Raw genomic sequence first — 26877 nt, 5'->3', positions numbered from 1 at the left:
TTACTGTTACCTTCTCTTCTTGTGAATGTTTTTTGCCCAGCAGTGACGGTATTGTGACCAAGTTACCCAGGCCTTTTCCATCAAAGTTCTCCTTATTCTTCTTCTCACTGCTCCTGATTGCAGGAATATATGTTGCTGGAGCTTACTATCCCTTCTTCCTTCCTATTCTGTGTCTATTCCTTCAAGCCAAGCACCCACACAAATGAAGTATTTGATCTGAAGCACTCATCCTGCAAGGGAGTCCTGACTTCCTCTTACTGATCAGAAACCAGTGTCTCCCAGTGTTTTTTCCTGTATCTTGGAGCTACAAGACACGAGTAATGTTAGAGTACAGGGAGCACAGTTTTTCTAGAATTTTACACAGAAAGAGGAGAAAGATTAATTGCAGCATGACAATTGATTGTGGCCCAGTGTGTCATTGCTATGCTTTGCCTGCACAAGGACTGGTACAGAGTATATGGCATTAGGAACTGCTGTCAGTGATAAGGAGAGATATGACATCAGTTGTTTTTTGTCAAATCAGCCTCCTGTCAAAAATAGACCCTATTGGTTGTACAGCCAGCATGGATCGTGTGCTGTGCATTGGGCCAGAGATGCTCGATGGACCTTTATTGTATCACTTTGAGCATAAAGATATTTAAGATTTCTGTTTGGACTCATTTCAACCCATATGTACCTGGGTTATATGTAGATCTAAATTAAAATGGTTGGAGAACCTAATTGAAGCTCATTTCTCATGCTTCTCATTCCTTCTCACTTTTTTTTTTAAATTCTAACATAAGTTGTGATCATTTTATTCCCCCCTTGAATTTGTTGTTTGAATGCTTACAAGAACTAATATTAAGTGTATAAATATTCGTTAGAAAAATGTTCCAACATGCTTAATTGAATATTAATTTTATCCTTCCACAGTGGAACATCTCTGATTAAACATCCCACCCCTCAAATTACAGCAGTTTCCGCTCTGTTAAGCAGGGATGATTTCTGATTATTTTTGCATTAATATTCAGAAAAGCTGCACACCTTATGAAATTGAAGAAATACAAGATTCCTCGTGGTTAAAACTCATCCTGACTCTTCTGTCCCCTGTCCATCACACTCACCTTTATATAGGAGGTCCCTTGGGGAAAAGGTAACTGCTCAATTCCATATTTACAGAGAGATTTTATAAAGAGAAAACTCCCTTATCTCTGTATGATGAAGCTGTTCTGAGTTTTCAAGTGTGTAGAATAAGACGGCTAACAGGTTTCTTGGCCCCAGATGGGCTGCTGAAGGTATTCTAAAGAATGAAAAGCAAAAAGTAAAAGTTTATGAAACTTTCTGCCTTAGGTGGTTAGCAAAATTCTATTCTTAATGCTCCTAGGCCTCTGATTTATGCTGTGCTATCTTGTCCTCCAGGATTGTAAAAGTTCAGTATAAGTATGGGAGGAAGCAAAGATTGCCACTTAACAGGGCACCATGCTCAGAAGAATCCTGTTGTATTTGCAAGTACTATTGAGAGACAGCATTGCATAGTATTGCATGTCTATCACATAATCTGATATTGCTGGTGCAATTCTTGCAATGCGGCTTTGGGGAACTACATATAGGTCAGTACATTCCGTTCATCACTTAATTTATTTAATACACAACAGATGCCAGTTGTATTTGAATCTGTTTACTGCTATGGTGTTTATTTTTGATTGAGGGTGAAGTGTTTGCTGCTTTTTTGTCTAAATCAAAGATATGGTAAATGGACGAGGTAGTTTGGCTGCATAGTGGAGGTGCTGAGTTTATATGCTCCAAGTATTTTCTGCTGCCAGAACTGATGTTATCAAATATTACATCAAGGAAGCAGTATGCCTTCTCCTCATGGTGCTAGGGTAGTTTTGTTGATGCGATAGGCTCAAAAAAAAAAAAAAAAAAAAAAAAAAGAATAGCAATATGCATGTTTAGATTAGATTGTTTGCAACTGTTTTATTTCTGCATAGCCCAGATGGATAGACATGTTTTTGTCTGGTGTTATGTGGAAGAAGTCTCAATTATCCATCTAGAAGTGACACTGAACATACCTTACACTATATAAATGATGCTCTAAAACTTTATTAAATGCCTTTTTCTATATTATCTCAGAATGCAGTATTCTTTGAATTCATAAGAAACAATATTGCAGGCTTTAATGTTAGAAAGAAGTCTAATTTTCTTTCAATCTTAGTAAAGTAGGAGCACTGCCTTTTTTTATCAAGCAGTAAAACAAGTAACTTGTCTCCTTGCTTGCTGGCTCAGTTGGAGAACAATCTAGTAGCTGACAGCTGATAGAATGAGGCATACTGGAATATAACAGTGCATCAGAATTTGTACTTTGCAGAGAAATTTAAGTGAGATGAGACAGCCAGATCATTCAGGCTGACATCCTGGATAAACTGTTAAATATTATGGAAGTATATCATAAGAGTTCTGGAAAGTTCACTTACAGAGTTGCAGCTCTTAGAAAAGAAATCAAAGAAGTAAATATAAACCTGAAAAAATAGTATTTGAAATTGAAATGATGCTTTTGATTCAAGACTGCTTCAAGAGAAATATGAATGTTTTAGTTTGCTTATACACTTTACTGCATAAAATGCTTCTGTTCTTCATATACAAAACTTTTTACTGAATAGATTCCAAAAAATACATTTCCCTACCAGTGTATTCTTTTGGTGAGAGAGTCAAGAGGGTAGAAAACAGCCTGAATTCTGGACAGTGTTTTCTGGAGTATTTTGTGCTCTCAGCCAAGTATGTTGTCTTTTTGCACAAGCTGAGGGCCAAGGTTGGAGTACCAGGGGAAATGCTGACTCAGTCAGTCCAGCAATGAAGAACTTTACACGAGACACAATTTAGTGTTACAAGAAACTGCAGAGCTATGTTAGACTGATGTAAACTATGTTAGACCAGCGTAAACAGTTTACATTTTTGTATTTCCTCTAACAAAGACCTTTATCTCCTCTTTCATGAGCTGTAATTTTAATCATTAATACAACTTTGCAAAAAGCACCAGAAGACCCTTCACAGTGCATCTGGGAGCACCACTCCCTAGCTTACACAGTCAAACATGAACTATATTTCAGAGAACCTTTTCAGGCTAATTTCTTAAGTAGGCTGGTTTAATCTTAAATCTTCACTTCAGGCAAAAAAAAAAAAAAACAACAACACAAAAACAAAAAGACAACAACAAAAAACATATCTGATAATATATCAACTTGAGGACAACTATTCATTCTGTAAATGATAAATGTGGAAATAACCATAAAAGTCCCAGCAGTGCTAAGAAAAGCAACCAATATTTCATTTAAGGATGATACTAGTACATACTGAAGACTGACAAATGATAGAAATTTCAGTGTCTCTTCTGTTTGAACTATGGGAAGGAAATTTCAATTTTTACCCTGTAAAGGATCTAATGCTCCTAAGGTTCTAATATATGAAAATAAGTAAAACATAAGAAAATCCAGCAGGAATAAAAGCGGTACAGTGACTTTCATCCGGTAACTTCAGTACGTAACTGTCATGTCTGAGAGTTGGATTGGCTTCTAGGTAATATGTGTTCACGGAGAAAAGAGATTTAGATATTCAACCTATACATAAGCATTTTAATGTTATTTTCACACGAAGATTTCAGTGATTTTAAATCCACAGTCCAATTTTCACTGGCTTTATAATTTACAGTATACAAAGGAAAATGTGTAATCTCTATAGTGAGCACTGTACTATGATTATATGTGGGTTCTTGCACTGTGTTGAGCAGTCTGATTTCAATACATTTGTGGGACTAAAAATATGCTATTGCTCAGTTGAACCTTAATGCATGATCCTGTGCAAAAATGAATATCTCTAAGTCTCTCAGATACCTACTCATTGCTTGAAGGTGTTTTGGGCAAGTGTTGCCAGCCTTCTACATCTGAAGCTGCTGAACTTGCTTAAACTCAAACTGATTCAGTGACAGCTGCAGGTGCTCAGTAGTTCTTAGGCACAAACCCAAAATTTCAACCCCTCTGTGGGCAGATGAGGTTTGCTTTGTCTGATGCTCTATAATTGATTTTAATTCCTAGTTTAAATTCAGAGTGTAGCTTCAATAATGATTATTTCTTTTGCAACTGCCAGCAACTGTGATTTTTGGTGACAACAACTCATTAAAAAGGAAAAAAGTCGTTTTTTTTTTTTTGCTGAAAGACTTACTTCCAGATGTTTTGAGACAAACACAAAAGAGAAGGCACATTTTCAGAGAACAGAGGCTGGAATTTTCTTCTCACATCTCAGTGCCTGTGATTATGCTAGGAGAAATATCATATTGGAAGGCTATATATTTTACATCTTTGATTATTTTCATGAAGTACAATCAATCCTTGACTGTAACTGTTCTTGCTTTCACAGGAAAAGGCACACTACACATGGAGTTTGAGCTTTGGGAAATGTATCTAAACATATTCTATCTCATTTTTAAATCCTTGTCAGATTGGGTTAGATGCCTCTGACACTGTCTTTGGTGCATTTTTGGTATATTCTGCTAAGAAGGTGCTAATCTGCTGGAAAAAGTAGAAATCGTCTTGTCTAACGTAGCCCATCTAAAACTGAAATTTATTTTTATTATGGTTTTGTGATTTTTGTTGTCGGTATTCCACATCATTACATCATGTAAGGTACGGGCAGTTAAAGAGTTAATTCCCTGATTACTGCAAACTACCTTTTTTTGGTGTGGCCCTCTGAGGGGGAGGGGAGGAGATGCACTCCCCAGGGGTCTTTGCGTTGGAGGGGAGGGGGTGAAGCCGCGTGGGAGAGGCGGGGTCTATTCCTTCCTGCCCGGCGGAGAAAGCACGTGGTCCTCCTGCAGTTTACTGTGTAAGATTTTCAGATTTTCCTTTGTATTTTGCAAAGAACGTGGTTCAGGTGCAAATCAGTGAGAAACTTCCTTCTCAACCTAACATTGAAATGAGTGGCTGGGAATCTGGAAGGCATCATCTTCCTGAGAAATGACCTAAAAGGTGAATTATGAGAGACCAGAAATTGTCATAACTGTGTGAGCCATTCATATTTGAGTCATGACAGCAGGGAACCGGAAGGCTTCATGGCCATTTATCAACCAAGAAGAAAACTGTTTATGACATGACAGAACTGCCATGAGCAGGCAAAAACACTTTCAACTGCTCTGGTTCCCTCTGACTCCTTCAGGAGTGACTGCTATTTGTTCTGTTCTGCCATGGCAGAGGGATGCTGCAGTTGCTTAATATTTTTGCCTTTGATTTTGTCAGGAAAACCTTTGCCTTCAATGCTGTAGGTGCCAGTTTATGAAAGTAGCCTTTCCTTTCTCTTTTGTAGGTGGAAGATGCATTGAGTGAGGCAGATTTTCAGCTCAAGTTGGACCTGCATTTTACTGACAGCGAACAACAGTAAGTGCTGTTTTAAAGCTCAGTTGGTAATGCAAAGGTTTCCTCGGTTGGAAAATGACTTCGATGAAGAGAGAATTCTTTAGAAAAGGGCTTATGTCTTTCGTTTGCCTAAATGTTGAAGTCTTTCCATTTTTCCTCTCTGTGTTTGAAGAGTGTATCTCATAGTCCTCTTCTAAATAACAACATTTTCTTCATTGTTAAGTGTGTGTTAAATGTTGCTCTATTTCTGCTTGCTATTAAAGTCAAAGGAAAATATCATCATTGACCTTTATGTGAGAGGGGCTGGGTTTGAGGAATGCCTGTATCTCAGGAGTCAACCAAGTGGCTGAAGATGGATTTATGAACATGCAAAGTCCTTTTATTGTGTAGAAGCCAAAGAGGTCTCAATATTTTAGGAGGAGAGAGTTGATTTTGATTTCCTCCCAAAATCTTAGTGAAGTGGAAATAGCAGCCATTTCTGAGATATAGCAGTAGATGTGATCCCAGACCTTATTAAACCTTGCTGAATGACAGAAAAGGCTTCTGATTACTTTAGCAACTCTGTTTCATGTGTTTGTATTCATACCCATAAAACAACAAATTTCAAGGCACATGTTTCCTTTATCTTGAAGATACAGGAAGTGAAACCTTATTCTCTCAGGCAGGTGGGACTGGACCATCAATCATCAGCTGTGAGGATGATGGGTCTAGGAGAGAGAAAAATCAAACATAAATGAAACTTTCAGGTTCTTATGAATTTGGGGCTTAATACATCTGTTTAATTTCTGCTATCATCTGAATGATTTATCTGGTATAATATAAGCAAAAGTGTTGATATTTATAGAAAGACATTCTGCAAATCACACTGGAACTTCCTGGGACTAGCCATGCACCATACTTAACCAACTCATTATAAGTTTACTTAACACTGGGAAGCAATTTTCTTATACCAGAAATGTATTTAATACTGTAAAATAAACTTTTTTAGGAATGAATTGCAGTTTAGGAGAATGTGGTTAAGCATGATCCCAGGTCTAAGTTTCATTCTCCTGCCTTACAAGTGAATTAGATACCATGTTGATTGCATATCAGAAAAGTTATTCTAGAGCAGTCAAAAGCAAAATTTAATTGAAAAATTTAATTTGTATTTACTTAAAATAAAAGAATCTAGTCCTAACTGTACTGTTTATTTGTGGTTACTTCGCTTACTCCTTTGTTTTACCTCCTGCAAAAAGTTTTTTACATCAGCTATCTAGAAAGATACTCCAAGTAGTGGTGCTCCCCAGGGGTCAGTACTAAATTTGTTCAACATCTTCGTTGATGACCTGGATGAGGGGATAGAATGAACCCTCAGCAAATGTGCTGATGATACGAAGGTGGGAGGAGTAGCTGACACACCAGAAGGCTGTGCTGCCATTCAGCAGAATCTAGACAGACTGGAGACTTGGGCAGAGAAGAACCTGATGAGATTTAATGAAGGCAAGTGTAGTGCATTCCTGGGGAGGAATAATCACGTGCATCAGTACAGGTTAGGGGCTGACCTGCTGGAAAGGAGCTCTAAGGAGAAGGACCTGGGTATCCTGGTGGACAACAGGTTGGCCATGAGCCAGCGGTGTGCCCTGGTGGCCAACAAGGCCAGTGGTATTCTGGGGTGCATTAAGAAGAACGTGAGAGAGCTCAAAAAAAATATAGGGAACTTCTGGAAAGAGTCCAGAGGAGGGCCACAGAGATGATTAGGGGCCTGCAACATCTCCCTTATGAGGAAAGGCTGAGAGATATGGGAATGTTCAGCCTGGAGAAGAGAAGGCTCAGGGGGGTCTTATCAATGCTTATAAATATCTACAGGACAGGAGTCAAGTGGATGGGGACATATAAACATGAGGAAAAACTTTTTTACTTCGAGGGTGACAGAGCACTGGAACAGGCTGCCCAGAGAGATTGTGGAGTCTCCTTCATTGGAGATATTCAAAACCTGTCTGGATACTTTCCGGTGTAACCTGCTATAAGGAACCTGCTTTAGCAGATGGGATGGATTATGGTCTCCAGAGGTCCTTTCCAAACCCTACGATTCTGTGACTATGTTTTGCTCTCTCTGACATAGGACTGCTTCTACCTCTGTCAGGTTGCCTGAGGAAAAACAGATTGCTGTTACGTTAAAAATTACAATTAGTGATCTGTCCTGGCTTTGAACATTCAAATAAGCTGAGCACTTTTCCACCTGCCTATTATTTATTAGCACTTGGTGAGTCTGGAACTACTGTATAGGTGGACAGCAAGGGTAATCACCAATGGAAATTGGGTCTGCATCATATATATTTCTCTTCCATATGTCATAAATATAAATTTATTATATTTGTCGTTACACTAGGTAGAAGTATAATATAAGATACTCATCAGTTACGCAAATCCTTTTGAAGCTCTGAATTTTCCCAAGAAGTGATAAAAATTCAGCTCAAGCCATCTCCCAGTCTGCTACCTGTTGCATGTTATAGGCTGTGACAACTCAGGCTTTCACTAATCCTTGTAAACCTCCTTCTCTTCCAGGCTGAGAGATGTTCCAGCCATCCCCATGATCAGCAGCCGTACACTGTGTCTTCACTTCCACCCCCAGAGAGGCCTGCACCACCATGTTCCTGTCATGTTTGACTATTTCCACCTGTCAGTGATATCCGTCACGGTGCACGCGTCACTGGTAGCATTACACCAGCCTCTGATCAGGTAAAGGACTCAGAAATGTCTCTTGAAAGACAGAAGAGACCTCTTTTCTGAATACATCTGCTTTCTGTATGGAAGAAGCAGAGATTATAATTTATTTTCAAGTTTTTTAGTCCTGGGCTAGGATTCTAGAGATTAGGGATTAGATTCAGCCTCTGACATTAGCTCCTTCCCTTGGTAAGGCGCTCAGGATCGGATCAAAAACTGGCAAAGTCTGCAGAAATTTTGGGGACTTGATCTCTTTATTCTCCACCTGTAACACTAGTGAAATTTCTCTTCTCCTTGTCTGTCTTTTCTCTTTAGTCCAAAAGCACCTAAGAACATTAACATTTTTTTCACTTACTTTGTAAAGCATTTAGGACAGTAGGTCTCTGATCTCATCTCTGGCCTCTGGACATTAGCATAATTCATAAAACGGCTGGAAGAAGGTATGCATCAATCAATACTTAATACGCCTTCTGTTGAAGTTTTACCTTGCAGCATCATCTGATTCGATCTTGCAGCAGCGTAACACTGGATGCCATGGTGTGATTTGTGTTATCGGATTCTTAATGACAAGAAAATAGAACAGAACTCCTTTGGATTAGACAGGGCTAGTGGTCAATATCCTCTAATATTTAGAGCAGGTGAGGAGAAGGAAACGTCTTTAAGGCAATTTACTTTCTGTCCAGTCTGGTCATTGCAGGAAATAAGAGTGCTGAGAGGAAGAGAGCTCCTTAGGTTCGGGTTCTGGAACAAAATGCAGTGTTCAGCACCGTTCAACTTTTTTATTCCAGCAGACCCTTGCTGGAATAAAATTGCCAAATGTCTATTGAGTTTGTCCAATGCTGTGCAAAGACCACTGTGTCAGAAGGAAAAAGATGCTCCTCTAGACTCTCTTCATTTCTTAGTTTTCCTGTTTTGACTTAATATGTCTTTTCTTGTGTTCTTCATCTGTGTAAAATGTGTGGCGTGTACCTGGTGCCATACAATGAATTATGATTATAAGAGGTTGAGTTGTGACGGTAATGCGAGTTGCATTAGTACGTCAGACCAACAGATCTGTCTTTTCTTCCTCCGCTGAGGTGCAGGTAACTGCTGTTATCTCCTCGCTGTTACATGCAGACATTTAAAATAGTGAATTAAATTGTATCAGACTACTCCTAACCAGATAATTTTCCTCAGATAATTTATCCATTGTTCTACCATACAAAAGAATGGAAGAGCCATATTTATCAGAATTTAATTACCGTTTTCAGTGCTTTGTTATCCTCTAATGAATGGGACTACAGAGAGTTGTTACTGCTATTAGGCATAAATCCCATAATAAGCAACTGTTCTATAGTCAGATTATTATAGCTTTTAGAATATAATTTTGTGGACATTTATGAAATACACAGTATTTTTACTTAATGTAATGGGATGAAGGTTTTGACAACACAATATAGAGTTTCATTTGCTTAAGCCAGTAAAATTGCTTTAAAGGGTGGTACTGAGGATTTATTTTATTCTTGATAAATATTCAAAATGTAAAGAGTTCTTATATCATGCATTCTCTAAATATAAATCAGAGTGAAGTCTACAGTATAAAAGAAAAGTCAGTGTGAAACACTTTGAAACAAAACCAATCCAATAAAACTTATTTTCTCTTCTCCCAGCTCAGAGTTTACTTGCTTAGCACTTATCATTGGAGCTTATTGAGACCATGGAACAAAAAGTTTAATTTTAAAAGCACATTTTTATTTGCAACACAACAGAAAGGACCTGAATGACTGGAAAGTCTTCTTTGTCACATTATAGTAAAAATAGAACTGTTATATTGCCTGGGAAAAATATAAATGCTGCACTTTACTATGTTTTATTTTGCTGCTTTAAACTGTTGTATCGTAATATTTTACAAATATATACACTTTATTTCTACACATATCTATACTCTTATATCTATAACAAGAAGGATTCTAGTTAGACATGCCCTGTAAATAACGCTCACATATTATGTGAAATTGAAATTTACTTCTGTTTTGAAGTTATCCCAGAAAACAACTTTGCCTGAAGTAGCTATCTGCTCACATACTCCCTATGGGCTCAGCTATTCATATTTTGTTAGATCTGTCTGCTAATTAGATACTCTTCTCCAAATCCTTCCCAGATGCCCGTATTTAAATAGAAGAAAAAGCAGTGGGATTGATTCTGGCCTTTCCCTGCTGGATAATGCTCACCAGCAAAAAGTTCCTGCAGGGCAAACCTATTTTTTGGAAAGTGAAGATTTTAATACCAATGTTTGTCCTGGTAAATAATTTCTTATACAGTAAATACTATGTTTGATACTTTGAAGCCTTCATCTCTTATAGATCTGAGAATAAGTGAAATCCTGGATTCTGTGATTTTTTGCATGACTCTGGATGGAAATTTTGTGACCCAGCTTTTCGCATAGGCATAACCTTCAGCTTTGTAATGGGGTGATGGCAGCTGCTAATGGCTTTATGCATTTACTAATTGAGATGGGAGCCTGGATCAGAAGGTGATGAGGAAGACTTCCAGTCAACTCAAATTGCCCCTTTGTCCCTGGAGGCATTCAAGGTCAGGCTGGATGGGATGACCAGGAGCTTGTTGGGATGCTTGTGTTCTTGATTCAGTTCCTCTTGTGGCTGCTTGGACAGCCTAATCCCTCTGAAACACTGCTGCAGAGAGGGCTCTGAACAGCAGGGAAGGGGCAGCGCAACTTTGACTTATCCTTACAGAGCACCGAGCCAGAGCTTGATTAAAAATTTCCACTTCAAGCTCCTCTCACTTTTCTAAAATACACCCCAGAAGTGGCTTGGGAAGCTGGACCACTTTGAACTGTGTCCAAAATTTTGGATTTCCAGGCAGGAGTGCAATAATAAGGAAGAACAAAGGTGTGAGGTGCAGTGCTCTATACTGCCTTGGCCTGAAACACTGCTTCCCTTATCTTTACCATCCCTACTACCATACCATTCTGCCAGGCACCATAGGGCTGGAGCTCTGCTGCTGCAGACCCCAAGCTTCTTACCATCCCTCCAGGAATGCAGTTGAAGAAGAAACGTGAGCAAGTCCAGTTTTGGACTCCAGTTTTCTACTTTAATTCATATCAGTTTCATTTCTGGCCTCAGTCATTGAGCTCCCTCTCACTAGCTTCACAACTGGTCCAGCTGATAAGAAGAACAAATAGCTAGCAGCCCAGCATCAGTAGTTAGAAAAGGTGTTTAGACCCAGTTTAGTTCAGACCTCAATAAATATTTCTTCTGTTCTCAGTGGGCATATCCATTTCTATGTTGTGCAGGTTTACTAAGTCTTAGGCATGCTTCATGCTCAGTTTCTTTCTTATTTTGGACTCTTTTAGAATACATACAGCAAGAAGCATGGTTATGTGCTTCATTAATTCCAAAGACCTTTGGACCACTCCTTCCCAAGAGGAGTTGGCATACTCTGCTGTTTGTTAGAAAAAATACAGCTTGTGAATAATCTCTGAAACAAGTACCAACTTTCTGTAAGTGTTGAAACCAAGATCTGTATACTGATTTTTTTAGTGCCCTGAGCTTGGTGCTGTGGGAAGCAGCAGCAGAATCAAAGGAACATTGGGTATTTAAAGGTTTCAGCTCTGACCTAATTCAGCTCAGCTCCACTTCTCTGAGGAATCAGGCCAGCTCTGGCCATCCTTGAGTAATTTTATCTTGCCTAAATCCTTTTATTCCCAGACATTCCCCTGTTCTTCAAAACCACCACAAGTGACATATCTGTATGATATACACACAATATACTATACCATCCTGTGCACCTCGAATCTAGGTGCTGATTATGCAGGTCAATTTTCCTGCAATCCTAAGTGTAGCTGGCACCTACTTATGGGAAGCTTATGTCTGAAACTGCCACAGAATTAATCCTGGGTAGCAAAGGTTATGACTTACTTTTCCTCTCCATCTCATTTGCAAATAATGTAATCTGTAGAAAGAAAATAGAGTATTTTTGTGGGAAAGTAATACTGCTTCCATAAAATGTTTATTAAAAAAATGCTGCTCCACTTTTTTTAATCTAAGAATTCTTGAATAATTGCTGGATTATTCTCTGTATTTTCTTTTATTTGTTGCTATTTGTTTTGTATCTGCAATGGCAAACCTCTGTTTTGACATACTATATTCCTGAGCTACAAGCCAAGAAATCACATAAGAAAAAGACCTGACTGAGTCAAGCTCTAATTAAAAACTAACAAACATCAATAATTGTTACCATCTGACTTTGATTTCAAGTTTTGTAGCAACTAAAGCTAAGTTCGGGGCAACTTAACCAGTATTTTCCAGCAGTCAGAATGACTAGAGATTTCAGTCCAGATTCCACCCTGACTCTGTTTGGGAGAATTTTTTTTCCATTACAAATGCTATTTTAATAATTCTTAAGAGTCTTACTCAAGAAGCTCAAAGCATTTTACAGTCACTCATTATAACCTTAATGAAAATCCTTGGGTAAGAGGGAGTCTAGGGGAACACAACCTGTAAATATCCACCTCTTATTCTAAAAAACAAATATAGTAGTAATTTGACAAGAGCTAAGTTAATGTTTTGAGCAAAAATCATGAGGGAAAACAGTGTTGTGCATTGCATGTTTTCCAGTCTGTGTGTGGGAGAAAGAAATTTGTGGTGAAATGCAAAGAGGTGCTGCCAGTGGAGAGTATAAGAGTTTGATTCTGAGGTCTGTTATAGTTGGGCATATCTTTACCTTTATGGATCTAACATTTTTCATTTTTGAAATCAGTAATAATTTATGTATAAGGGAACGAGGGAAAAAGATGGACCAATCTCTCCATAGAATCTGCCTAAATAGGAAGCAAGTTCCCATCCTGAACTTCCATTCTGGTACAGTCACAAGACTGTAATTTCTTGTAATTGGAAATGTGAGCGTTTTGTTGCTGTTGTTGTTTCATTTTTTTTGTTTTACTTTGTATTTTTATAGTTTTACCATTTCATATAATACATGACCATTTTTTGCAAGTAAGATTCCGAATCCCATGTTATCATTTTCCCCCAATTCTAATGAAAGCTATAACTTTGAAAGCTTACCAAAGAAAAAAAGTTTTCATCTTGAAAAATGTGAATGAAAAATTTTTAAAAAATCATTTAATTTTGCATCAATTTAATGGAAGAGGGAACATTTTCTTTTATTAAAATATCCTAAAGCATTTATTCTGAATTACTTCAATAAGGCATCTGAATTAATATTTATCAATGACAATTGATGTCTTGCGCTAGGGAACTGTTATCTCATTTATATGTTAAATAATAGTCCACAGGAGATAAAAACTAAGGAATGACTATTTAATATGTTGTGCAGTGCAAGAACTAGAAGGTGCCACATTCAATTCTGCAACAGCAGGCTGAAAGTGATTAGAAAGTCTAGCACATATTACAATATGCAGTTAATTCCACAAGATTCTCTACAGGCAAAAAGTATAAATCAAAAAGGCATGGAATCAAAGTCATGGAAAATAACCACGACTGCTGGAAATAATTGCATAAATATAATCTCTAAGTCAGAAAGTTCTTAAATTTTGATTGCTGGTAGTCTGCAGGTTATATCACAGGAAATCTCAGCTTTTCAAGGACAGCTTAGTGTTGTACATGCCCATAGATGTCTACTATTCCTATATTGTACATGCCCATATGCCCATATACACTAAACTGTCCTTGAAAATGAGACTATGAGACTCTTTGGATGAATGAAGGCATCTCATGGTTAAAATCATTAAAAGAACGGCTCAACAGCCAAAACAAATTATTTATTTCATTGAAAACAGTAGTAATTCTGCACACATGTTCCTGTTCTCTTGCAAGCATATCTGAACTCTTTTCACTTTTTTATCTTCTCTATGAATAAAAGCTAAGGTTAGCACACAGGATGAGATGCTAAATGTTGATGTTAGAACAATTCTACTAAATAGATAGTACAAAAGGGCACATAAATAACCAAGGCTCAAGATTCATACAAATGAGCATAGTTGCAGGCATAACTGAAAAAAAAAATACAAAAAAGCCCACAAAATTTGATGTAGCAAATGAACCTGCTATTGCTATAAGACTTGTCCTCAAGTTTTTAGGACACAGAACCACATTTTCTGTGCAGGCTCCCATTTTGAGGTCTCAAAGCCATATGTAGAGGGCCTAAAGCTTCTTTTCAAGACCCAAGACCTTTTTTTCAAGGGACAAATCCATCTTTTTCATTCCAAAGCATACATTTTGAGGCTTCGGCCCAACATTTAGAGTGTCCAGAACCTCATTTCTGGGTCTGCATCCTCATTTCATGACCCAAAATGTCATTCTAGGGTGGTGTGAAACCTTCTTTTTTCAGTTCAAGTCTCCAATTTTGGGGACACAAAATGTCAGTTACAGCTTCCTTAGGAGGGGAGCAGAGGGACAGCACTGAGCTCTACTCTCTGGTGACAGCAACAGCACTTGAGGGAACAGCATTGAGCTATGTCAGGGGAGGATCTGGTAGGGGTTAGGGAAAGGTTCTTCATCAGAGGGTGGTGGGCATGGAACAGGCAGTGGGGCTGCTGGAGTTCAAGGAGTGTTTGGACAATGCTCTCAGATACAGGGCTGGATTTTTGGGTCATCCTGTGCTGAGCCAGAAATTGGACTTGATAATCCTTGTGGGTCCCTTCCAACTCAAAATATTCTGTCATTCTCTGATTCTACGATTACGTGCCTCAGAAGGCATTAGGAGAACCTCAGCAATCTGTAAGGCTAACAGTTAAACTTTGCCTCAACAGACAGACGGCATTTTGGCAGGTTTCCCAAAAAAGGTTTCTGTTTTACAGTGCTATGTGAAGACAATTTCCATAAAACCAGCAGATTAAAATCCCTTCTCAGCTGTAAAAGCAAAAGAGAAATAAATAAAAAAAGCATTAAAAAGTGCTTTTCTCTCCTTTAAAACCTTTGAAAGCTTTGCTAATATTCAAATGAGATTTTCATGGGCAGGCGACATTTATTTAAGCTTCCCTCTGTTACCACAGCAATCATTTTTTATTTCTGCTTCTAGAGCCTTTCCAACAGACCAGAGCAGACATCACCATCCAATAACAGCTGAAATTATTCAGAGCACCGTTTATCTTTTGGCTCTTTGTAATTGCTTTATTTTATTTATTTATTTGTATCTTAAATGTAAGGAAAGACTTCCTGCTGCTTGGAAGCAGCCAGCTAGCAATTTGTTGGATTGCATCAATTAATATACATTAACAAGGCCAGATATATGCAAAGACTTTCTACACCATCCTCCCCCTTTTGGGATGTCATTTTTGTTAGTATATGAGTACTGTGGGATATACAAAAAACAGCAGTTTAGACTTAGGAAGTTGGAATTTGTGATTAACCTAAAATTTTTCAGTTCCTGATTTTGCTTGAAATTTGTTTTCTGTTGTTGCACATTACTGAGTTTTCCTTCAAATCAGAACATCATCTATTATTTGGGTGATAACAAGTATGCCTACTCCTCTCTTTTGTCTTATATTCTTAGTATAAACACCCTCTCCTCCCTGGTAACAGTGAAAGGATGAGAGGCTTTAAGTTGTGCTAGAAGAGGTTCATGTTGCATATTAGGAAACATTTCTTCTCAGAAGGAATGGTGAGGCACTGGAACAGGCTGCCCAGGGAGGTGGTGGAGTCACCATCCATGGAGGTGTTCAAGGCAAGAGTAGATGTGACACTGAGAGATGTAGTGGGCATGATGGGGATGAGTTGATGGTTGGACTAGATGATCTTAGAGATCCTTTCCAACCTTAATGATTCTATGATTCTATGATTCTTTCATTGGTCCTGTGTTTCTGTACTGCAGTCAACTCTCAAGCCTATCCTTAAAAACTAAATGAAGTGTAGAGATGCATGAATTATGGCTGATCTGAACTGACTTGGCCACATGATAAACATTGAGTTAGGGGAATATGCTCAGTTTGGAAAGTTTTGGCAGAGTGAAAGGCATTGCCCTACGGCCTTTGTTTCTTTCACTTTATAGTTGGAAAATGCTTTTTGTGCTACCCATTTTTTAAGCTTTTGTTCTTCCACGGAAATAAGGTCTCCTGAGCAGGAAGTAATTTGGGATGCCCAGGTGGGGAGCATCATTTGATAGTGAGTGGTGATCCTGATCTGAAAGCTGTAGCACAAGCTCTGTGACATTAGGTTTGCACTTAGTATGTACAGCAAATATGATAGATTTTTTTTCTTCTGAGCAGTTAATTATTTCAGTTCCACCTTTACTTCTATGCTTTTTAAGATCACTTATGGTTGGTTGCATTAGTATTTAGACTCAGATTTTTTTTTCTCAATTTATTCTCCATGAGTAGCTTGATTTCTCTACAAATCTCGATGTAGTTTATGTACAGCACATACTAACAGTGTTTATCTCACCTAACTTTAGTTGTTTATGAGGCAGTCATCCTCACCTTTCTTTATAGTCCATAATAACAACTAAGTGCTTTAAGAGTGAAGTTCATCTGACCTCTTTGATAGGACCATTTCAGAAAGAGATGACTCACACCCTGGATATGTCCATGCCTCTCCAGCCTACATCATTAGTGGAGATGCAGACATTTGGTCAGATTAATCCATAGTAAGATCCCTAGTTATGCATCAGGACTCCAGTGGGTCCAGTGCTGAACTGACTCCAGACAGGGTTTTTCATTATTAAGGAGTTCATCCTATAAGACAGGAAACATACAGATGGTCAGAAGGGAACACTATGGCTGTAATAGTCAGCAGTGAGATGTAATGACCTCAGCACTAAAAAAAATTTAAATTATAACAGGTTTTTGAGGAACACTTTGAGTAAGAGTGAACTCACCTTGCATATGGATACAGGAGAGCATGGCCAGGAAAATGAACTGCTCTCAGCAGAAGAAAATGCAGTTTGGTCCTTCCATTTTCGTACTGGAGTCTGATGCCATGGGACAGTGAAAACTGGGACCTCAATTTCCAATTTGTAATAAAGAATATTGATAGTAAAGACAAATCAGGCACAATTCAAACAAGGAGAGTGATATGATTAAAACCAGAAAGATGCTTCATGAATCACAACGCAAGCTGATGAATAGTTGTATGAGAACATAATCTATGTGGATAGATGAAAAGATGTAAGATAGCAGAGGAAGGACTGAAGGAAAAATAATACCCAACCCATTGGACTGAACGCCAAGAATGAAAGCCCCATTCACATAGTTTTAGCTAGTGCATATTGGACAATGTTCATTTAATAAGGGAAACGTGGTGTCTGGAATTATGGAGTGAGCTTGAAATAAATAGCTGAATAAATAAATACTGGAGGTATTTTTTCATAAGGAAGGAAATATCTCTTCTTTAACAAGACTGCTCTGATTATTTTTCTTATTTTTTCTTCATTTAGTTTTGCTCGTCCAGGGAAAGGTTCATGGCTTGGTAAAGGCAACCTGGATACAGGACCAGACCAATCCAGTATGTCATTAGAAAATCTTGTGTTTGGAGCTGGCTACTGCAAGCCCACTTCATCAGAGGTAAGAAGGGTGGACAATAATAACCAACTTCTATTTGGTCACGCAGAATGTTCATGTTGTATTGAAAGAATATGCCCTGGTTTATGTCACTAATACAGGGAGTTCTTTTGAAGAATCCTTCATTTCTGTATGAACTACCTGGCACTTGCATTCACAGCTCCTGGTTGTTCAGACTCCTCCTGTAACAACCATCTCAGAAACATTCAGGAAGTGTGGATATTCCCTTGATTACCAATTAACTTTCAGAGTTGCATTCACTTGACCAGATATCTGCTTTAGGGGGAAATTAATTATTCGGTAAAAGATCCTTGTTTTCAGATCTTATATTTACCAACCAGAGGCCTTGAGTAATTGCTAAAGATGTTGTGATTACCAGTAGGCTAAAGCTGGCAGCAAGAAGGAAACTTGGAAGGGCTTGTGTCTGGAACACTGAGGAATAAGTACTGTGTGTGTTGTTGAAGGGGCTTTATGTACCTTGCCTTACTCGAGGCAGGTCCCATACTTAGTGTATGCCTTTGATCTTACTATTTACTGTAGGTGATGAGCAGAGATTGTTGTGCAGTTTTTAGAACAAAGCTGTTTCTTTGGAATAATGAATAATTGGATTTTGTTTGTTTATCTGTTTAGCAGGAAAGTGCTAGCTTTGTAGTGTTTTGCTTGCTTGTTTGTTTTTGTCAAAAATATTTTGTCAGATCTGGAGTCTCAGCCTAGAACACTGGAACCATCCCCTTGTTAGGAAACCTAGATTCAAGGGTTCTGATTAAAATGCTGCCCTCAACTTCTCTCAAACTTTCAGTCAAAAGTACTCTCTTCTACCTAAATATTAATAATATGCTAACCTCAGGCAGTTGATGCAGGAGAACTGTCAGGGAATTAACCCAAACTGGGAGAATGTTTGGCCTGAGGCTGCTGTCGGAGCTGTTGGGTCACTGTACGCTATTGGCAAACAAATTGACCTCTGTTTCTCTAGTAGACAGTCCCATCATATAAATTTAAATAACTGTTTAAGAACTAGTTCTTGTATGTCTCTGTACATCAGAAGAGAGAGGCTTATTTGGAGAATGGTTCCTATTTTTCATTATCCTCTGGACAAATCTCTATTATAAGATAAATAGAAAGACTAACTCACAATTCCTATTTTTCATTTCATTTTCTGCAGAAAAATCTTCGTTGTTGATTAGGAATCTTTATTTTCTTACCAAATATTTTCCTCAGGTGCAAACTCTATTTTCTGTCTACTTCAATTGATTAATCTTCTTTGATTACAGACTTTTTTTTTAATAAAATGACAGCATAATTATTGTCCTAGCAGGTGACCTATTAAGTACTCCATCATGAATTGGCTTTAGCTTTCTGCCATGCTGCAGGTCATCTGAACATCAAACTGATCAATTAGAAATACAGTGTTGCACATTCCACCTCAGCATGGTCAGGTGTGCATTTGCTTAGCTTGAAAAACCTATATAAGTCATGACATCTGGTCTTGATCTGAACATTTTAACTTAATATGACTGTGACGGCCATTTTGCATATGCTATGCACATGATTTATGGTAATAAGAGAAGACAACTTCTCTTAGTGGAAAGGAACTACTCTGAGGAGGTAAGTCTGACACCAAGTCAGGGCCTTATGACTAGCTGCTGTTTTATGCTGACGCTTATATCAAGCCAAAACTAGTTAAAGATAGAGAAGTAATATTATTTCTTGCAGTGCTGGAACACTTTATACTGAGTAGAATTTATATCCCTTTAAAAGTGTGTAGATTCCCTTCAAGGCTGTTTGAATGCATTCATTAAAGATAACTTCATCTGGACTATAGATGTGTGAAGCATTCAGGAATTATGCAATCACCTTCAGTGGTCATGAGAATAGATCCTTATTAGACAAAAACCACCGACTTTTCTATTTGTTTTTATGTATTCTTGGCTGGACACTGTCTGTTTCACGTCCAAGTCAGTAATTCTTAGATACCTTAGCTCAAGAAATACCACTACATTTTTATTTTAGTTGTACGGTACTATGGTTTGATATAACCAGTTACAGTCTAGGCTATAACAATTAGCATATCTTCTCTTCTAGGACAAACAAGCACTTCACTGAGCAGCAGGGCATGGAAAAATCTCTGCTGTTATGAACAGTAAGGAGACTTCAGATAATCCTTTTTTTACAGCATATAATGCAGTAAAACAGTTTGGTTTGGTATATACTGTTTTTCATGTTTTGTTTTGGTTTGTTGTTTTTCATCTCCATAATCAGTTCTGCTGATTATGTACATTTCTGTATTGTCCTCGATCTGAGTAGTCTCTGGTTCTATAACCTTAAGAGGCGTCTGCTGGCCATGTGTCTTCTCTCTGATGCTTATTGTAGAGAACTGAATCTCATGGTTCAGTTCTCTGGCATGCCATGAACAATGGGGATTTTCTAGTATTTGAGGTCTAACTCCTGTCAATAAACAGAAAAGAGCTTTCCCCTCCACCATTTCCAGCACAATTAATGTTCAAGAATACTTCCATTTGAGTGGAAGTTTGTAATGGATAGGAGTTCTAAATCATTCTTATTGCATCCTCTTCCTCAAGACTAGGAGCTATGTAGTTTAAAACCTCAGCAAGTGGGTACTTCAGTATCTCTGAAGCACTTATTAACTCAATAATGTATCCAATTTCATAGGCTTCATAAATTCTCCACTATCCTGAAGCAGACTTGCTCACAAAAGTCAGCTTTCTCCTCATTAGTGTTATCACATTCAGTGAATGACTAGAGATATGGTTCAGACAAGATACAAACATTTAGCTTAAGCAGAGCAGCAGCTGGATTTACATTAGTGCCGAGCCCTAAGGAAAGCTAGAATTGTTCTCAAAATCTGATGTCACGCCTTTCAAGTACCTCCCAAATACGAAGTAGAGGATTCTTTTCTTGATATATCATCTCTAGGTCGTACAACCACTTTTACCTTTTTGTTGCTCATAAAACTCAATTTTACTCAATTTGCTTTTTCTTTAATAAAAGTACCCATTACTACCTTCATTTCCAAAGAAGTTTTGTATCTATTATCAGCTCCTCTCACCATTCACTATGTTAATCTTCTGCATTCATGTTGCTGAGGTGCTACTGCTTTGTGATAGATCCTGAAGGCTTCTCATTCTGCGCTTCTGACTTCTCCATGTGGAGGCTAATTAAATGCCAGCAGCTCTGGACTGTACCTGTGTGATTTCCGTAGCTCTCCACAAGTCTCTTCCAAACACCACTGACAGTATCCTCCTCTCTCAGCTCAGCAGAAAAGTTATAATAATTGAACCACTCTAAGCCTTGGTATTTTTTCTGGATTTTTTTTAAGCCTTTCATTCTTGTCCTAGTCACCCACATAGAAAACAGGGACCTTCCCTTCCTCCACCTCTTTGTCCCTATCTCTCTAATATTTTCTCTCTACCTGCACACAGGGAGTTTCTTGAACCATGATGGAGTGTAGGACAAAGTGATTTTAATTCTGTGCCGTGCTTTTCCTTTCATGCAAAGTTATGACACCAAGGCTATTTCTTATTGATTAGTGCCCTTTGCTGTTAGATAAATATGAAGGAAGATGCTTTTCTGGCCAAAAATAAGTAGAGAATAATTTGCAAAATAAGAAATTGTGCTACCAGTTTCTCAGGCTCTCTTCAACTTATAACCTATGCTCAGACAGCATATACTTATCAGAGGGGATTAACAATATTCAAAAGGACTTGGGAGATCTGGTGGCATAAGGCAGACCCATGAACTGTGTGTGGCAGGTTTTTCTCACAGCATCTTAGTTCCCAGTGGTGACTGGTAAATTGTTTCTTCCCACATTTAGGGTGTTGTTTTGGATGTTTGGATGTTGTTTGGAAGTCTCAGAACATCACACAGACTTATGCTTTCATGTGATCTGAGCAGCCATAAAGACTAGACAGGGAAAAATATCTGCAGATCCTACATCTACAAAAGAATAAAAATAAAATGTTCCTTGCAGAACAGAAAATTAGCTGAAAACTAAAAACTGAAAACTAAATTGGCACTCACACCTCTGCAGTTTTATACCTTACTCTCCACCACACACCTCTTCCATATTCACTGCTGTCAGGATGTTTTAATGACTTTGTAATATTGTGCATCACATGCCTGCTGTGTTATAATCAAGACATAATGCAGGTTATTAATAATCTGTACTCACAGTAATTTTATTTTCATTTGGCTAGCAGTTGCACTGCAGATAACTTGACTTGTAGGTAATCAGATTGATTAATCATATGATTTCCCATTAATAAGGCATCAATGTCTGATGAGAAGTGTTCTTCTCCCATCTAGTAGTGATGTAGCTATCCCAGAAGACTTAAAGTTTATGTCTGGATTAATACTAGAACTAGGAGTGCCAATTATATAAAATCACAGAGTACAGTTTCCCACAGACAGTTTGCTAATACTTTCTTCTTCCTAGAAATGTATGAAAAAATGAGGCTATTTCAGTGTAACGCCAGAATCCAAGCACCAAACCCCACACTTGGATGTCACACAGAAGTCATCTGCAATTTGTTTTTTAGGTTCTTCTAGTTGATGCTATTAAACCAATATGTACCACTTTTTCAGATTAAGATAGGTTATCACCAGAGAATAACCCATGTTAAGATCCATCATGGGAATTGTAATGTGTCCGGAAATCCCAGTTTATTTGCAAGAAGAGGAATACATATCTTATAATTTCCATTCCTTTCATGCATAGGAACTGTATTGTAGATTTTCCTTTTACATCTTCTTATATTTTTCTGCTTAGCAACCATCTTTCTAACTTGTTTCCCTTGTTCCTTTTCTCAGGGCATCATAAAACAATATGGTATGAGAAAGGCAGAGAAAGGAAAAAGGAGAAGGAAGAAAATGGAAGGGAAGGGATGTGTCTCATGCTTTAGCATGCATTTGTAACGGGTAGTTTTAACTGACTCTTTCAGTGTCTTGCTTATGCAAATGGAGATTAGTTGTGATTGGGACTCCAGCAGATGTCCAGTACATAATTTTTCTAAAATAGCAAGAAAATCGGTATACTGCTCCTTGTAAGGTATAATGACAAGTATCTTTAATCAGTGTGCTCAGGGCACCATTTGTGATAATCACTGATGAAGTCTTTAATCTTTAGTTGCCTGAAGATAAATGGCTGATCTTTAGAAAGAACTGTAAATGATTTCATAGCCCTAGCAGAAAACATGCTAACTAATAATGTGATGCAAACTCGTTTCTTTAATCACTGACGTATTTCTTTATTATGGCTCTTAGTTTTTGACCTGACATATGCAGAGTACAGCAAAGCAACAATCTGCATTTTGAGTTCAAAACTGGGAATAAATTGGCATTAGACATAAAATGTGATGTTGAAAAATATAGCACTATTTTCACTTTGGTTTCACTGAAGATTCCTGGAAAACTTTAGGCAGAATGGTGATGGAGTCTTCTGGAGAAAATCCTTAGGAACTGCTCAGATTTGGTTCCTTTCTGAAAATAGATGGAGTTTCCATAGAAGTTCCAGTTTTCATACCGTTTTTTTTACTGTTTTTCTACAATATGTATGTATTGGGAAAAAAAAATCAAAATGCTACATTCTGTTTATAAATATCCCTCTTTCTGTACATATGACTGTGAAAGTCAATCATACCTGGATTGTGCAACTGAAATAATTGTTTATATGACTAATTTAGGGTGATTGTGAGAAAAGAGATAAAAGTCATACTCATCACGGAGAATACGCTTATCTTTTGTAGCTATCATTAAAGTTATATCCTGAAGAAGTTAACTGTCTACCATCACCATAATTTCTGACTTTGGGGATGAAATGCACTGACATGGCTTGCACTGTCATTTATTCGACTGATATTTTTTCAGTTAGAACCTTCCCTTTCTAGAGATTGCAGCACTGATTTTTGAGGAAGCTTATAGAAGAGGGATTGGTACAGATATTTCTTTCTTTCTGCCTTTAAATGGAGTGCAGAAGCAGCAGAAAAAGCCTTTCTACTCTTTGTTTTGGGAATGTGGACTTAGTTGCTCCCTTCCTTTGGTTGAGCACTCTATGATTCAATTTTTCTTTCTTCTCAGTATTTTTCCCAGTGGTACTTTCTTGAAAAATTATCTTCATATGCTCTAAAGAACACTGCAATAATTCCCACTGACTGATGGTGAGAGAGTTCTTGAAAGGAGACCGAATCAAGTCTCATAGCTTCTGAGCTGATGGCCTTTCCAACAGGAGCACATATGCCAACAACAGCACAGCCGAGATCCATCATCTGGAGGCAAACTCTTTGCTGTTGGCAAGTGTTCCAAACAGCAGTTCAGGGACTGGGGAATGAGAAGAGATATTCTCTCTTTTTCCAACCACTTTGTTGTATTTTGTGGAAACAAATCTTCAAGCGACAGCAAAAGCTTGTACCTCTGCTCAAAGCCAGCATGCCAGTCATAATGACCCACAAATAGTTTCACAGCTAATACGAATTATAAGTTCTGGTGCAGTGCTTGAGATGACTTAGAAATGCATTCCCCACGGCATCAGCTGATGTACAGGAACTGTTTCTGCTCCAGTATCTCACGAGTTATCTGAGTATCTGACAAGTTTCAACAGTGTGACAGACAGAAAAAAAATGGAGTGAGTGAAAAGAGATGGGTCAGTGTATCATTCTCAAAAGTCTTTCCAGTGATAGCAGTTGTCAAATTTCTAGTCGATATACAAATAGCATTTTTAGAGCTTCATGGACAAAATAAGAAAAATTGTAGAAGTGCTTTAATACAAGAATCCCCTGAAGTTGGCTATACTTAACCCTATGTTTACTGTACGTACTGGAGAGTTTTTATAGATGGCAAAAAAAATAAACAATTGCTGGGTAGAATTGGGTAATGCTTGAAGGAAGGAAGGGCAAAAAGTTGGAGAAAAAAGACCTGAAATCAGAACTATTCTATTACCAACTCATCCCACTTAGCTTAGTGTTCAGTTCAGTTTCTTTTTCCAAGCCTATCTGAATCAAACTGGCTTTAGTGAGAGCCTTTATCACTTATTTACACTAAATGACCTGATGACAAAATCTAGGAGAGTTGAATACAGCTGATAAGTACATTTGGAAATGTGACTCGGACATTTATGTTCTTTCTACTTAATGTTCCTGATAACTTGAAAGAAATTCTTCAGCCAGTAAATCTGTTAATTAGCTTAGTTGTAATTACCACTGTGACTGCAGTGATTGCATTTCAGGTGTCTACTATCCACCATGACACCTGGGTATGCCAGGCGTAATACCACGTAACTATTTTGTAAATGCTAATTCCCTAATTCAGCAGGAGGGTTTTCAAGAGGCAGCAGAACTAGCGTCAAGCAAAGAATTACTACTGTGGTAGACTTGCAACAAAAAAACTTTTCAACTTCTGACTAAGAATTGGCCTGAAATGAGGTGAAAATAAAAGCTGCTTTGTCACAGTGGACTCTGTAGATCTGGGACACTGGGTTGAAGTGGGATAAGCAAAATGCAGACAACAGAGGAAAATGAAAGATATCATGCACAACATATCATGCCAGGGTACACTTTAAAAAATAAAAAAATAAAAAAATCCATAGCTTCAGGTCTTTGCATCGCAGAGATATGTGTGTGAGTATTCAGGTAGTGAGACATATGAGTATCTGACTGAGAAGCTAGGATTAGAGATTTGTCTAGGGTAAGCTCAACATGTTCACTATGGATACAAGCCTACAGTACTTCCATGACTGGCATAAACCTTCCTTCCAAACTCTTTCAGTGAGAAAGAGAAGGTCATAGGGTAAGCGGAGATATTACGTGTCTGTTCTCTGATGTTCCAAATGAAAAATCAGGACGATCTCCCAGGCTGTGTTATGTCCTAGAGCAACCTGTGCATCCTGTTGGAGTCAGATCTACCTGACAATGCCAGACAGAGTTGCCCGAGGCAAGAGTGATGGCCTAAATGGGACAGAGGCATTCCTTCAAAGCAGTGTTGAGTCTTGTTCCTGCTCTACATATTGTGCCTTTCTTGTAAACAGATATGGTTTGAGTCTCCAGAGCTGTCAATCAATCCCCCCTTTCTCTTCTACTAAACGGACTAGAAATATTTCATTTAAAATGTAAAATGATGCCTGCAGAATAAACAGTAAGCAACTCATGGCTCATGAAATTTGATTGCCTTTGAGTGTTTGACTTCAGGGCTGGAATATGTACTATGCATAATATAGGAGGTATCTGCTAGCCTAGGAAAATGAACCTGTGAAAACATAACACTTATGCAAATTTATACAGCTCCAATTATTCAAAAATTCCCTGTTTTGTTGCAGTAAATTATAGCAAATCTATATAATTGTCTTTAAGTAACATACCCAGGAAAGTTTCTGATTAGGCATTACTTCTGTTTCAGTGATAACATAGAAATTGTGGATTTCTGAAGTGATAAGTGTATATTGTTTCCTAATTGTATTTGCAATTTGATATATGTTTACATGCATGTAACAGAGTTATAAATGATTCACTGCCTGAATATGTCAGAAGTGAAGACTCCAGGAATGCAGCATAATGACAGCATTAAGCACTGAGTTGTTTCTTGCCATTATAACCATAAGAAATTTAGACTAACATTATTGCTGGAAGGTGCTTCCGTGGGCTCAGCAGAATTTTCTACAATTGAGAGAAATGACAGTGCTGTCAGTTCCTACAGGCATTCTTTGGAAAGCATGGGCCCTGTGAGGGGTACTGCGTGAACCAGTATTTGGGCATTTTGAGACTTTGCCCAAGGGCATGCAATTTCATAAACTATCAGGGCTTAGATTTGGGCTTTATTTTCTTTATTTACAACTCTGTTGTCTTTAATTAATATTTAACTACAATTGGTTCCAAAACATAGACTTGTTGAACTTCATTCTGTTCCAGTTTGATAAAGCATATACAAAACAGTAGATTTTGCACACATCTTTGAGGGAAGTTGATTGTGAACCAAATAGAAAGAAGTGGATATGCAAGAACATTTGCAAATAATAATAAAAAATAATAATCCTTTCAATAGAGTCTTGACTGCTTCCCACCTGCTTATGACTCACAGGAACTTACTTGGTAACTATGGTGGTATAGCAGACTTGAAAGAAACAAACAAAAAAAAAACATCTGCCTTAGTAACAAAATGTTAGAATGCTTAAAAAAATGAACCCATAAAGGTTGAAGTAATTTGTCACTGACAAATGACAAGTAGATATTTCCTCTTTAGCCATGTTTTGACAGTGCTTTTAGTATTAAAAGCTTC

General features: G+C 37.9%; 1 protein-coding gene and 1 long non-coding RNA gene across 10 annotated transcripts in view; both read left to right on the top strand.

Moving 5' to 3' along the window:
- FAM135B (family with sequence similarity 135 member B) overlaps positions 1–26877 on the top strand; it is a 194086-nt gene that overhangs the window by 120413 nt on the left and 46796 nt on the right. For all 9 annotated transcript variants that reach the window (XM_021387042.1, XM_021387036.1, XM_021387045.1 and 6 more), the window contains 3 exons: positions 5332–5402; positions 7926–8099; positions 17475–17601. In XM_021387042.1, the coding sequence (XP_021242717.1) occupies positions 5332–5402; positions 7926–8099; positions 17475–17601 (372 nt within the window). The remainder of the gene's footprint in view (positions 1–5331; positions 5403–7925; positions 8100–17474; positions 17602–26877) is intronic.
- On the top strand, positions 17614–25140 carry LOC110393766. The gene is made up of 2 exons (XR_002435186.1): positions 17614–19738; positions 22426–25140. It is a non-coding gene; the product is annotated as an uncharacterized LOC110393766 (long non-coding RNA).

Source organism: Numida meleagris, chromosome 2 (assembly GCF_002078875.1).
Source record: "Numida meleagris isolate 19003 breed g44 Domestic line chromosome 2, NumMel1.0, whole genome shotgun sequence".
NCBI classification, from domain to species: Eukaryota; Metazoa; Chordata; class Aves; order Galliformes; family Numididae; genus Numida; species Numida meleagris.
This window is presented reverse-complemented; position numbering and strand designations above follow the sequence as displayed.